The 14,530-nt window shown below is 39.8% G+C and overlaps 1 protein-coding gene across 12 annotated transcripts in view; it reads right to left on the reverse strand.

Annotated features, from left to right (window-relative positions):
- The window catches only part of ankhd1 (ankyrin repeat and KH domain containing 1), a 200,145-nt gene that overhangs the window by 65,958 nt on the left and 119,657 nt on the right, over positions 1 to 14,530 (reverse strand). For all 12 annotated transcript variants that reach the window (XM_041192971.1, XM_041192973.1, XM_041192975.1 and 9 more), the window contains one exon: positions 3,709 to 3,811. In XM_041192971.1, the coding sequence (XP_041048905.1) occupies positions 3,709 to 3,811 (103 nt within the window). The remainder of the gene's footprint in view (positions 1 to 3,708; positions 3,812 to 14,530) is intronic.

Below are 14,530 nucleotides of genomic sequence, written 5' to 3' on the forward strand. Positions count from 1 at the left end.
ATGTTAAAGCAGTGAACTTGAAAAGGACAATCTTTGGTTGCCTCAGTCCCAGCAGCTATTTGTAAACAAATTACATATCTTAGATATAAAAAAGTTAACAGTTAGGCTAGATTGAGTAATGCATTACAGTGGAGCCTAAACAATCATTGCTCAAATTAATTGGGAATTTTCATGGCAGTATTGGGTTCTCCTTACAGAAAAAAGTTCTGACTATGGAACTCTGCAATAGCAGTCCTCCTGTCATTGCCATTGTCATTGTCAGCAGGCACTACAGCAGTTGATGTCACTGGCCACACATTTGCTTACAATTCCAGCTGTGCATCTGCAAAAATATTTCATACGCTATTCATCATCCTCAGCTACAGGAGCAAGCATTTAGCATAATATGGAGTCACCTTGAACAATCCCTTCAGATGATCTGAGATCACTGTTCAGATCACCAATGGAATTGCTTAAGTGTCTTCAGCCTCCCTTCTCATTGAGGAGCATCTGGTTGGTGGGTATCTTGAAAGGTGGAGAAGGGTAGCTGTCACTCCAGAGCTTAATGAGATGTGTTCAGATATTAAAGTATGCCAAAAGAACAAGTAGCTAGCATTATATAATACTAACAAATCTAGTAAATACAAATGCCTACTCACTTTATTTTTTATATTTTTCTCACTCAACACAAAGCGGTTGTAAAATAATCTTGTAACTGGTCTTATATCCTTAAAAACGTTCTCAGATGCATGCCTTCCTCCATATTTGAGAGTTGCATCATACTGTACAATATTTCTAAGACTCAATTAAACTTTGGGAATTTTCAATTTTTTCTGATAGCTGGGTGCAAGATGCACTGCAGGAACCCACCAAGGTTCCTTAGACAGCACCTTCTAAACCCACAACCACTACCATCTAGAAGGGCAACGGCATCAGACATATGGGAATACCACCATCTGGAAGTTCCCCTCCAAGTCACTCACCATCCTGACTTGGAAATATATTGCCGTTCCTTCACCATCGCTAGGCCAAAATCCTGGAACTCCCTTCCTAACAGCACTGTAGGTGTACCTACACAACATGGACTGTAGCGGTTCAAGGCGGCAGCTCAGCACCACCTTCTCAAGGGCAACTAGGGATTGGCAATAAATGCTCGCCTAGCCAGTAACGCCCACATCCCACAAAATGATTTTTAAAAATATACACTAAAATTCATCACCAGGTTACAGCTCCTTTGGCATGAGCTTGAAGACCTTCCCAATCCTTTCTCTTAGCCTTAACATATCCCGGGAGCTTAGTCACATGTCCTGCTAGTGCCACATATCTTACTAGTAGAGCACAAGTTTCTCCCAGCTGTCAAGTTAAAAATAGTATCCAATGAGGGCTACATCTTAGTGATGTGTGAAACTGTAGCCCTGCACCCCCCACAAACAGGTCTCTCAGTAACCGAGCTGTTGGTAAAGCATCAGCTGTAGCAACTGAAAACCTATTAGATACTGGTTTACCAAGTCAGTTGACTTCTTTTCCATTTTTCCACCACCAAAATCATCATATTGGAGACGATGGCGTCCTAGTTATTTTTCCTTAAAGCCTTCCCAAGAAGGACTGTCTTTGGTTGATCACTACCTGACAAGCGCATATTTGGGAGCTCCCTACAAGTCAGCTATTACCAGGAACTCCTCAGAAGCAGCACGGTGAACAGTAAAACTGACCATGTAAAGCCACTGTTTTCCTAATCACACCATTCCTCAGTTTGAGGTGTGGAGCTTCAGTGTTAACTGCTTGCCTCCCTGCAAAATAAACCACAGTGGGTATAAGCTTTGGACGTACAAGTCTTATAGCCATCTTTGGTATATCCTATCAGCTATCAACATCAGAAGCTTAAACTTGTATAGCATCTTCAGTGTGATGAAATGTTCCAAAGCGCTTCACAGGTGGTCAGAGAAAAATTGATGCCAAGCCAAGAAGATAGAGGCGATTAAAGTCTGTTTGAACAAATGGATTGTAAGGTTAGTGAAGATAGAGAGGTTTCAGTTTCCTCCTTAGCTACAGTTACTTACTTTTAGCGTGTGGAAGGAACTATGTAGGACAGCTGGTAACATACGTACCATATTGATGTTGCAGACATCTAAATCCAAGACTATGTACTAGGCTTCCTCATCAACTGTTCAATCTAGGCCTTCATTTAGCAGTTTCGGCAGAGACCCTGTCTGCAATAAACATGACTCCACCTCCAAACCACTGAATGCAGGCCAGAAACTCCTTCATGCAATTATGTACCATTAATGCCACAAATCCACCCCTTGGGATCTGGATCTCTCAAGTGGACCAAAGGAAACCCTTCTTTTACACATGCAGGGGCTTGAAAACATGACGACAAACTTTCTGGACACACCTCCGACATCCATTAGCTTTACTAGCAATGGGATGTTGAGATTAAAAATGGAGATCAAACGCTCAACAATCCTTCCCAACATAGTCCAGACTACGGTGGCATCCACTACAGCCCTGTATTTGCGTCAAAGAGCAAAGAGGGCATACACTTCAAAATCATAATACTACTTTTACAGACATCCACCAAATAGTGGTGCTGGTTAACCTATGGTTCAACATGGTTTAAGTAAAGCACATTTATCCCCAGATAAATTCACCAACATCACAAGAGGATATCTTCATAAAAAGCAAACTAAGTCTTTCAGAAATGCCTGGAAAGCACTCACTCACTTTATGAAACATTTATGGCAACACTGCATGAGACGGGCAATAGTGAATATAGGGAAAGAACTTCAGTGAGTCTCTTAACTGTCCTTATGATGATTCTTAGACTTGGAGTACAATCTTGGATAAAATTAAAGATACAGCTATGTACTCCCACAGCTTCCAGTTTCCTCATGGGAACTATATGAGGCACTAGGTCAAAAACATCAATGATCTAGGAATGTAATATTAATGTTTTCTCTTAGTTTTGTAACATTCTGTGATTGTATGTGAAGCTACAAACTACACTACATATTTCTCACAAGAGCACTATCTTGATTACTCCTCAGACCTCCCAAGCCACCAATATACATGCTGTGATGGCCCTAAGAACCATTTGAGAGAGAGGAGTAGCGTTAAGATTCTTCAGAGCTTTCTGGTCTCAATTGAAACTCTTCTTGTAAATAGAAATCATAACGGCATAATGAAATAACACTGGTATGCCATTCTCAAACAAAATATATGACTCCCTATTCTCTCACCTCAAAAAGGCAAGTTGGCAGTTTCTAACACTGATCTCCACAGCCATGAAAATTTTCACCCCCCAGCACTCTACCCTGAGGAATTAGACATGAAATCTGTCCAAACCAGTTAATCCTACTGTTAGCTAGGTGACGATGAAAAGTCCATGAAACTGTTATAGTAGGCAGAAAATCTTACTTTCAAGGGACACAAATAGTATTTAAACTCTTAGTTACATATAACGAGTCTTAAATAAATAATACAAAAAAAGACAAATTGAAAACTAAACTTGCCTCATATGAAACCATGTGCTTAATTTATAAAAACAAATGGAGTTGTTAAACACAAATGTTATATTTCCTACATGTTCCTTCATGCTTCCTTCAGTGTGCTTTCTTTGAGACTCAGGCCGCTAAGGGATGGGAATTGGGAAGCAAACTATACACTTACAATCCACAGAAAAGCACATTAACTACCTCCCTCAACCAATAGAACAAACAAAAAACTCACCTTTATTTATGACAGAAAGCGTAGCTCCAACATTTGCTGGGGACTGGTCAGGTTCCTGGGGTGGAACTACCATTGCGAGTGCTTGCACTGGTACTCTGGGAACCTGAAAAAAAAAAATCAATTGAAAGCTAAGAGAGCAACAGTCAGAAACTTGTACTCCTGTCTGTAGGTCAAGCCTAAGTTCAGATAGAATTTCCATTCAAAGTGAAATTCTAATCTTTGCCGAAGCGTAAGTTTTGATAAAATGACAGGTTGGCCTTCTCCCTAGCCTGCAAATTTTTCCCCCTCAATTATTTATCTAATTTCCTTTTTGAGTTACTATCAAGTCTGCTTCCAATACCCTTCAGGCAATACATTCCAGGTCATAACTACTAAGTTAAAAAATCCTCCTCTTTCCTCTGGTTCTTTTGCTAACCATCTTAAATCTGAGATCTCTGGTTACTGATCATTCTGTCACTTCATGCTTTTGAATACCTTAATTAAATCTCCCTAACCTTCCCTGCTATAAGATGGCAACCCCACTTCTCTCGTCTCTCGATAATGTAACTGAACTTCTGCATCCCCAATACCATTCCGGTAAATCTCTTCTGCATCGTCTCTAAGGCACTGATGTCCTTCATAATGTATGGTGCTCGGAATTGGACATAGTACTCCAGATAGTGCCTAAACCAGTGATTTATAAACGTTTAGCATGACCCCTTCACTTTTGTACTCTATGCCTCTATTTGTAAAGTCAAAGATCCCATATGTTTTTTGAACAGCCTTCTCAGCTTGTCCTACACTTATAATTGTGTACACACACTCCAAGGTTTCCCTGTTGCTTTAAAATTGTACCATTTAGATTATAATGCTTTTCCTCATTCTTCATACCAAATTCAATTATTACATACTTCTCTACAATAAATTGCATCCGTCAGGTGTCTGCCGCCACCAGATATGTCATCCCAAGTCTGGTTACTGTCCACACTGTTTAGGTTACTTCTAAATTCCATTTCATCTGCAATTTTTTTAAATTATACCCTGCTTACCCAAGTCAATTCATTGATATATATCAAAAAACGCAGTGATCCCAAAACTGACCAATGAGGGACACCGGCACGCTTCCTTCCAGTCTGAAAAACAACTGCTCACCACTACTATTTGTTTTCTGGCCCTCTAATCTGATTGGTTTCAATTTTGCCAAGAGGTTAAAGATGTGGTTTTTTTATCAGATGCCTTCTGAAATTCCATTTACACATCGACAACACACCTCCATCAACGCTCTCCATTACTTCAAACAACTCAATCTTAGCCAAGCATGATTTGAGCACAAGAAATGACCAAACGGCCTGTCAAGCCTGCTCCACCATTCAATACAATCAAGGCTGATCTTGGTTTCGACTCCACTTTTCCGCCTGCTCCCATATCCCTCAATTCCCCAAGACATCAAATATCTGTCTATCCCAGCCTTAACTGTATTCAATGATGGAGCATCCACAACCCTCTGGGGTAGAGAATTCCAAAGATTCACAACCCTTTTGATGATCTGCTTCTATCACTGCTTGTTTGTCCCTACAACCCCCCCCCCCCCCCCCCCCCCCCACCCCGCCCCACACACACACACACACACACACACACACACACACACACACACACCTTAAACCAGCTTATATTTCAACTCTTTCTTGGACTCGAACTCAAGTTCTGTCGAAGGGTCATGAGGACTCGAAAAGTCAACTCTTTTCTTCTCCGCCGATGCTGCCAGACCTGCTGAGTTTTTCCAGGTAATCCTGTTTTTGTTTTGGATTTCCAGCATCCGCAGTTTTTTTGTTTTTATCTAAGTTATTTCTCAACTCAGTCCTAAATGGTCAGCCCCTTATCTTGAGTAGGTTCCCCAAACAGATGACAATCTCTCAGCTTCTAACCTATTAAAACCCTTCAGATCTTGTATGCTTCAACGACATCGCCTCTCATTCTTCTAAACTCCACATAACGTAGACCCAATTTACTCAGCCTCTCATCGGACAATTGCCTCATGCCAGGGACCAATTTAGTGAACCTTCACTGTACCTCCTCCAATGCAAGTATATCGTTTAATAAATAGAGACCAAAATTGCACAGTATTCCAGATGTGGTCTCACCAAAGCCCTGTACAATTGTAGCAAGGCTTCTGTATTCTATACTCCAATCCCCTTGCAGTAAAGGCCAAGAAGCCATTTGTCTTCCTAATTGCTTGCTATACCTGCATGCTATTTTTGGGTTCCTTCTTTGGAAGACACCCAAATCTCCCTGAGTATCAAGTTTCATGCCTTTTAAAAATATATTCTGTTTTTCTACTCTTTTAGGGCCAAAGTGATTAATCTTACACTTCCCTACATTATACTTCATCTGCCATCTTGTTGCCCATTCCTTAACCTATACTTCTTGCAGCCTGTGTTCTCCCCACAGCTTACCTTTCCACCTGGTTTTGTATCATGAGCAAAGAGATACTCTCACTGACCCATGTGGCACTCCGCTCGTCAGGGTCTGCCAACTTGAAAATGCCTCCTCTTTGTTTCTTGTCCATCAATAATCCTCAATCCATGCTAACATATTACCCCAAACCCATGAGCTTTTATCTTGCCAATAACCTTTCGCGTGGCATGTTACTGAATGTCTTTTGGAAATCCAAGTATACTACATCTACTTGTTCTCCTTTATCTTCCCTACTAGTTACATCCTCAAAAACTAGTACATTTATCAAATAGGATTTCTCTTTAAGTAAAACCACATTGACTTGTTTTAATCATATTGGGTTGTAACTTCCGACTAGCACCGGAAAGTGCTGGCCTGCAGGATACAGAAGAAATAAATACCTACTTACCTGGTCTTGAAAATTACGTTGACACTTCAAATCACCGGAGCTGCTTGGGGCCTGCATCGAAAGACTCCTCACAAGCCCCAGCGAAGTGTAGCTCCAGCGAATTCAAGGAGGCCACGACTGCTTTTTTACGGCACTTGCTGCCATAAAGCATAAAGTTTAAAAGGCCAGGGAAATTGACAGGCCAGGGAGAAGATAAGTGGATAGGATTTGGGGAGTGGGTTGGAGGTTGGGTGGGGGTGGGGTCTATCCTCAACTACTTGAGTGCTATCCTTAATTTCCTGAGTGAGTCACAGATGGATTTTTCTTGCTGAGTTTTTATTTTTCAATGGAACGTATTTTTGTTGAACATTTTGAATTGTTTGAAGGCTTTCTACTGTTAATTTATCGCCAAATGTTTTAGTCTATTTACCTAATCAACCTTAGCCAGTTCTCCCTTCATACCATTTGGCTTCAACAAATCCATCATTTAGGTTTATTTTCCCATGTGATAATCAATTTAGCTTTGGATTATTATCTCTAAAGGTTACCCACCACTGACATTAGGTTGAATGGCCTGTGGTTGCCGGGTTTATCCCTCTACCCTTTCTTGAACAGGGATGTAACATTCACAATCATACAGTCCTTTAACACCGCTCTCATACCCGAAGAGAATTTGAAGATTGTGGCCAAAACCTCCATGATCGCACCAAAAACTTGATAAAAAGGGAGTATTCCATTCGAACCAGATGACTTTTCTGTTACTTGGAGCAATGCCAACTTTTTAAGTACCTCTTTTTTTATCCAATTTCTCTATTACCACCTCCTCCACCATGATACTGACAGTATTCTCACCTCCACTGAAGTGAGATGCAAAGTGTACAATTAGTATCTCAGCAACACCTTCAACATTCTTCTTTCAGGTCTCTAATTGGTTCCGCTCTTCCTTTAAGTACCCACTTATTGTTTATATGTTTATGACTTCAGATGTTCCCTTTTATGATAACCCCAAATCTATTCTCTCTTACTCTCATTGCCTCTCATTTCCTTTCTGCATTCAACTTGATTCTCAACTATATGAGCCTGAAATTTATCATTTCATTTTAAATCCATACCTTTAGTCATCCAGGAAATTCTAAGCTTTCGCTTCACCATTGTTAATTACCAGATATCAAAACTATTCCATTTAACCATTATAATCTCTGGTGGTTAATTTCAGTATCAATTCACTAATTTCAATTCCAATTTATCATCCCATTTGACCACAATTCATTACCTGGAATACTTTTAGTGAATCCACTAATGGGCCAGTTTTTTTTTTTAAATAAGCGGGTTGGGAAGAAACAACAAATTTCAAAATAATGGCCCAAATTTCCTGCCAGTCCTGGAACCTGGAAGTAAGAGGCACTGAACAATCTGTTTGTACCAGAATACAGGAAAGTACAGGAAGCAATTTAATAACCTAGCTAAAGCTAAAAAGGTAAGTTCCCTTTATTTTTTTGTCCAGCCCAGATATTACCACACTAACTCTCAAAGCAGAACCTCAACAGACACTTCTGACTGCACTCACTACATCTATCACCCAATCCTGAGAGTGTATATCTATATGGCTCCCTAATCATACAAGAAACATCTTTTTCCAGAAAATGGTTAGAACCTTCACCTCGTGCACATCACCACATTAATAACATCCATCTTGATCAACTGCAAGCCTCACCTGTAATCTGTCTATTCTTTGCAGAACAAGTAGATGCACAATTTAAGACATTAGGCTAAAGGGGCTGGGGGTGAGGGGTGGCATTGATTCCCCCACCCCATGATGAGAAGGCCATTGAACAACTGAGTTGGCATTAGATATTGCTTACATCACAAACCAAGTCATTTGACCCATCAAGTTCATGCTCCAGATAAGCTTCCATCCTTCATCTAACTGCAGCAATACGTCATTCCACTATACTCACTCATGTGAGTATCTAGATTCTCATTAAATGCATATATACAATGCATCTCATTTTAGTGAGTTCCACATTCTAACCATTTTCTGGAAAAAGATGTTTCTTCTGAATTCCCTATTGTATTTATTAGTTAGTGGCTCTCTTATATTTATGGCCCTTATTTCTGGTGGAAATATCTTCTCTATGTCCACATTATTGAATTTTCTGTATTAATCCGCAATTTTGTATCATCTGCAAATTTTGAAATTGTATTCCTGATTCCAAAACATTTACGGAAATGGTGAACAATAATGGTCCCAGCACTAATCCTTGTGGAACACCAATCTGAGTAACTGCTATTGACCTCTACTGCTGTTTTGCAGCTAGTTTATTATTCATTCAGCTGCTTGTTCTGACTCCATTTGTTCTGATTTCAGTCATGAGTCAAAGGGCCTTTGCAAATCCAGATAAGTTTTGTTTACAATAACCTTATCTATCTTTTCTGTTACTTCTTCAAAACATTTCAATCAGGTTGATCAACCACAACATTCACTTTTGAAATGTGCGCCAACTACTCTGGATTATATTTCCAGTTCTGGATGTTTTTCTATTACATCTTTGAGGAAGGATTCCATTTTTCTACCACTGACATTAAGCTAATTGGTCTACAGTTCCTTCGACTTATTGCCCTGTTTAAATATAGAAATCACGCTAGCTCTCTGTTAGTTTTCAGGTATTATTCTTTTATAATGGCTTTTATTAATGTAATATTGCCTCTTCTATCTTTATCCTAACTTCTAATATGTGCAAGTGGAATCCATTCAGGGGCTTGATTAATTTATGAATTACCTTCACCTTTCTACCTTAAGTGTCTTCGCGTTATCTTTAATCACTTATGTCACAAATACAAAGTTTGTAAGCTTGTTAGGTTTTGAGATTGGATCTTTACTTTAAGCGGAAGAATGAAGGGGGTCATGTGACCTGCTTTGAGTTCTTCCCCACAAGCTGCCTCTGGCTTGGTTGCTAAGGGAACAAGAGGGCCCAAATCAAGATGGTGAAAAAGATGCTAGATGTTCACATCTAAGGATAATGGGATTGTGGGTAGATGGTTATTCTCCAAGTCTCACATGGGGGTGCTGGAAATGTCAGGTTTTATAAAGTTATACTTTAAACTGTCTACTTAATTCCAAGGCAGAATGGAGTTTGGAGGTGGGGGTGGTCGAGAGAATAGCTCATAGCATTTCTACCTGGATACAAGGCTCACATGATTCATGTTGCCATAGAGATAGACTTGGAGGACGAGTTCAGAGCAAACCACAGTAGTATCGGATTGCAGGATTCCTTAAGATATCGCTGAATCTCAAAGACCCAAATCAGTCTGCATGAATCGGAGAGCAAGAAAATAGAGGCAGCCAATTCTGTACCTGTAGCGAAGAAAATGCTGACCTTATTGTTCACCACACAGAACATGGATGAAGAGCTTGCAGTCAAATTAGGGAGACTGAGTTTGTTAGGATTTAAAGGAGGCTGGAAGCTTCACCTCGATTGGGCTTGAGAGAAGGAATCTCCAGTGTAACCCTCATAGTGAAAGTCAGTTCTAGGATTAGAAGTTACCCAGCTGAGAAAAGACAAGGAAACGGGCAGCAGGAGTAGAGAATAGCTTTGGAGTAGGTCTGGAAGAATAAAGTTTCCATTTAAGGGACAGTATAAAGTATAAGCGTGGTGGTGGAATTTAGTTCATTTTAAAGGTTAAGTGAGGAAATCTCTCTGCAGTTTAAGAGTATAAGTTGCTTCCAAAAATAGTGCTAAGTTGATGTTGCCTTTAGTTTGATTATTACAGTAAAAGTCTTCAAACTTGAAACCTAGTTGAGATCTCACAGTTGGTCACCAGAATTCAAATATCTTTTTAAAAGTTATCAGTCTCTACGGAGACCGTAACACTAACACTGCATCTACCATGTCTGTCTCCCTAAGTACTGAGTGTAATTATTTAATATTTCTGCCTTTTCACTGTCATGACTGAGTTTATGTATCCCTCAGTGGCCCTATCATGAAGCTATTAATGTATACAATATTTTGGAAAATATTTTTCTTTCAAAACAGAGGTTTAGTCTGCAGGTATGTCTTAATTCGATTAAAATCAGCTAGTCTGAGTGCTTTGATATGTACTAGTTTTGATATGAGAGAGACATAGCGTGCATTTGTATTTTTTAAATGGAGCATTCAAGAAGTGGGGTGAAAAACTTGACACCTAACAGCTACCAAGTAATATGTTTATATTATGAATAAAATTGGTAAGGGAGTTTCATTGTTAAAAAGTAAAGTTCAAAGAGGTTGTTGATACAATGAGAATTAACATTCAATGGGGCTGGCAGGTATAACTTCAGTAGTTTTCAGGTGTGCAGGCAGAGGCAATGTAAGATCAAAAGGCAGCTACAAGCCTCCAACTGGCTCCACAGTGAAAGGAACCTCATACAGTGAAAATGCTTTGCCTCGTGTTTGGTTAAGTCCATGGGTTGCTGTTGCCTTAATGGAGATTATTTTGGGAATGTGTTAGAAGTTATGATAGTAGTAATTTGTAGCCATGTGTAAATTAATAAAATGTTTCATTTAGTTTAATGTAAAACCTCGAGAACTAGTGATCTGATTCCTGGGTTTAGAGTCACATCTCAAACATAACACTTAAAATTATTGGTTATGACAGTTGTTTAGAGTTTCGCTCTGGGATTTTTAAAGTAACTCCACTTTACCAACTGCTTCGGTCATAACAGGCCCTATCCCTGATTTTTGCAATTTATGTACTGTATTTATGTGATACTTTACCATTTCTTTTTAAGTTCCTTGAAAATCGCACTTCTCTCTGCCTTCCTAGTAGTTATTTTTTTTAAACTTCTTTCCTAATCTTTTTGTATTCCCTGGTGTCATCCTCTCCCTTGTTATCTAAGGACTTAATGTATATCTTTTTGTTTAATTTCAATTTTACCATTTTTTAATTCATCCATGATGTTTCATTACTGGGTAGTTCTTGCTTTAAATGGGATATATTTCTCCTAGACTCTATGCCCTTCTCAATCTTTTCCAGTTCACTTCCCATTATTTAATCCAGCAGTACTCTCATAGGGACTTTTTTCCCCCCAGACTGGGTAAGAGTCCTGAACACATTGTACAAACTCCATTACCTGCACTGCTTCCTCGCCTTGCCAGTTAGAATAATCATCTTTCGAAGTTTTATGTCCTCTACTTATTTCACATACTTGCCTGAATATTTCTTCCTCCACCCTAGAGGCATGATGAATCTTTGTTTTATTTCAATCCATATGGACTTGGTTTCTAACCTGTCTCGATGTCCTTTTTTGTTTTGTTGCCTTTAGTGTCCTTTTTTCCTACTATCATTGTTATCTCTAATTAGTACAGCTACCCCCAACCTTCCTTCTCTACTTTTCTAATTGCTATAATCTGCAATATTTAGTTGATTCCTTTCACTATGGATTATTGCCTCCTATTCCACTGTTTTACTTTGGGTGATCAGGCAGCTTGATCCATCTTAAGTAGTGTTCCTTTTGCTTTTAAGAAAAAAAAGTCCTTTTGTATTTCTGTTTTGTAAGTGTATTTGTCCCTTGACTATTTTCCACCCTTGCTCCTGACCTTTATTCTCACCAATGTCTTTTACCTTTGGCACGCCGCTGTGATGAAAGCAGAAGACAGTGGCATCATGCTGCCGGATGGTGAGTACCTATGATATCTCCATGCCATTTCACAAGCCTCACCTTCCACCCCTTTTTAATTGAGACTGCATCCAGGGGTGGTTTGGGGGGGGGTTGCAGTTGCTTGAATATTTCTAACATTTGCTTTTCTATTACTACTCATCCAAAGTGCCAGAATGCAGGCAAGATGGAGTTCCAGGAGGTTGCGAAGGATACATTTGTCTTGACTTCCAGAAGCCCTTCTGTTTCAGCATTCATGTCACTTGACTCAACTAACCACCAGCAAAACCAGACATATCCTGGCTGAAAAGTTATTGGCGGGGAAAGCATGAGGTCTCTCCTCCACAGAGGCAGAGTAGAAGGCAGCTGAGAACTACAAAGTCATGTGTCCCCGATGTTATGGTGCACCTTTTAAGAGATGTTAAAAGGGCATTAGCAGTATGAGTACACACCAGGAAACATGTGTGGCGAGGTGCCTTCAGTGTCCAATCTCTGATATGTAACAACACTGGCTCTTAAAAATGCCCTCTGAACAAGGGCAATTAGGGATGGGATATAAATGCTGGCTGGTGTACAGAAGGTGGTCACACAGCCTGACAATACTTTGGTAGAGCTATATTAGTCCCACACCCTCTCTTTTCCTATAGCCCTGATTTTTTTCCCTTTCAAGTATTTATCCAATTCTCTCTTGAAAATTACAATTAAATGAGCTTATTTTTAATTCTTTCACACGACATGATTGACCTCCAACAATTACAACCATCTTCCCTTGTGCTCCTTATGACTCCAACCAGTGGTGAGCTCCGCACAACCCGCCACCCCCAAACCCCAACCCAATTCCCAGTGACTTCAGTTTTGCTAGGGCTCTTTGATGCCACTCGGTCAAATGCTGTGTTGATGTCAAGGGTAGTCACTCATCTCATCTCTTGAGTTCAGCTCTTTTGTCCATGTTTGGACCAAGGCTGTCATGAGGTCAGGAATCGAATGGCCCTGGCAGAACTCGAACTGAGCATCTGTAAGCAGGTTATTGTTGTGCAAATGCCACTTGATAGCAATAGCTATGACACCTTCCATCGCTTTGTGCCACGCTCTCTGGCAGTGCCTTCCAGGTCATAAGTCGCTACACAAAAATGGTTTCCCTCACATCATCTCTGCATTTTTTGCCAGTTTAAATCTGTGTCCTCTGGTTACTGAACCTTCTGCAGCTGAAAACAGTTTTGCCTTACTTATCAAACCTGCTTATATCTCCTCTTAATCTGCTTTGGTCCAAGGAGAAAAATCCTAGCTGCTCCTATTTCTCTACATAACTCAAGTCCCTCACCTTTGGAATATCCTAATGTCAGTTACTCTTTGGGATCACAGTCCCTGTTATGAATGATGTATAATTTTAAAGTGAATTTTTTAAAAATTGTTGCAGTTTCATTTAGGTTTTGTTTATGAACCTTGGTGCCTGGATAGACTTAAGACTGAAAGGTCAGGTCTTTTGTGTTTGTTCGTATATATACACATTTTTAATGAGGTTTTACAACCCCTTTAAGTTAAAGAGATGGGTTAAAAAGGGTTGAAAGTTCAGTGGGGAAAAATAAGAGAAAATCAGGAGAACTCTACTGGGGCCTAGTGACAGTGATCCAAGAACACAGACAAAAAAAGACAGGAGTTGAGAGAGGGAGTTCAGTGTGTGTGTCAGATGGAGAAGACAGGGATCTGAAGTTCTGAGAAGAAAACTACTGTCCTACTAGCCTTGCAGGTTAACTGAATAATCAGTTATGGGCCTCAGTAAAGTGATTAGTTTAGCAGAGGTGCTACTGGAAACTCATTTGTTTGCTCTGCACTTGAGAAACAGTGAAGGTTAAGAGTGCAGTTTCTGGGGTAGCTCAAGGAGAGAGATGAGTTGGGTCAGAGAGTCATCAAGTGAATGTTCAGGAATTCACCAAAGGAAAACAATTTACAACTGTGCCAGTCCCAAGCGAGAAGCCTTTGTGTCAAGCTAGCAGTAACTCCTCACTGGTTTGTGTGTCTGTAAAAATATTGCTGGGGTAGAGGAATGGTAGGAATTTGAATTGTCTTCATGTTTTTGTATTGAGATCGTTCCAACTTTTTTGTCTGGTGTAATATAGTTCACCTTTTATGTTTTAATATTTTATTCTTTGTATTAAAAGTTAATCAACAGCCTGCCATGAATTTGTTCAGTAGCTTTACTCTAGTTTCTTAAAAAAGTTAGGATCTCTTAAACTATGTTTCACTCTGGGATCTGACTTGTCCAGTATTAAACATCAGCTGGGATTGTAACAGCCCCACTTTGAATATCATTCATATGGCTGGTTCAACATTTTTTTACTCAATGAAAGTTGTTGGATCAGTGGAAC

Source organism: Carcharodon carcharias, chromosome 8 (genome assembly GCF_017639515.1).
Source record: "Carcharodon carcharias isolate sCarCar2 chromosome 8, sCarCar2.pri, whole genome shotgun sequence".
Lineage (NCBI taxonomy): Eukaryota > Metazoa > Chordata > Chondrichthyes > Lamniformes > Lamnidae > Carcharodon > Carcharodon carcharias.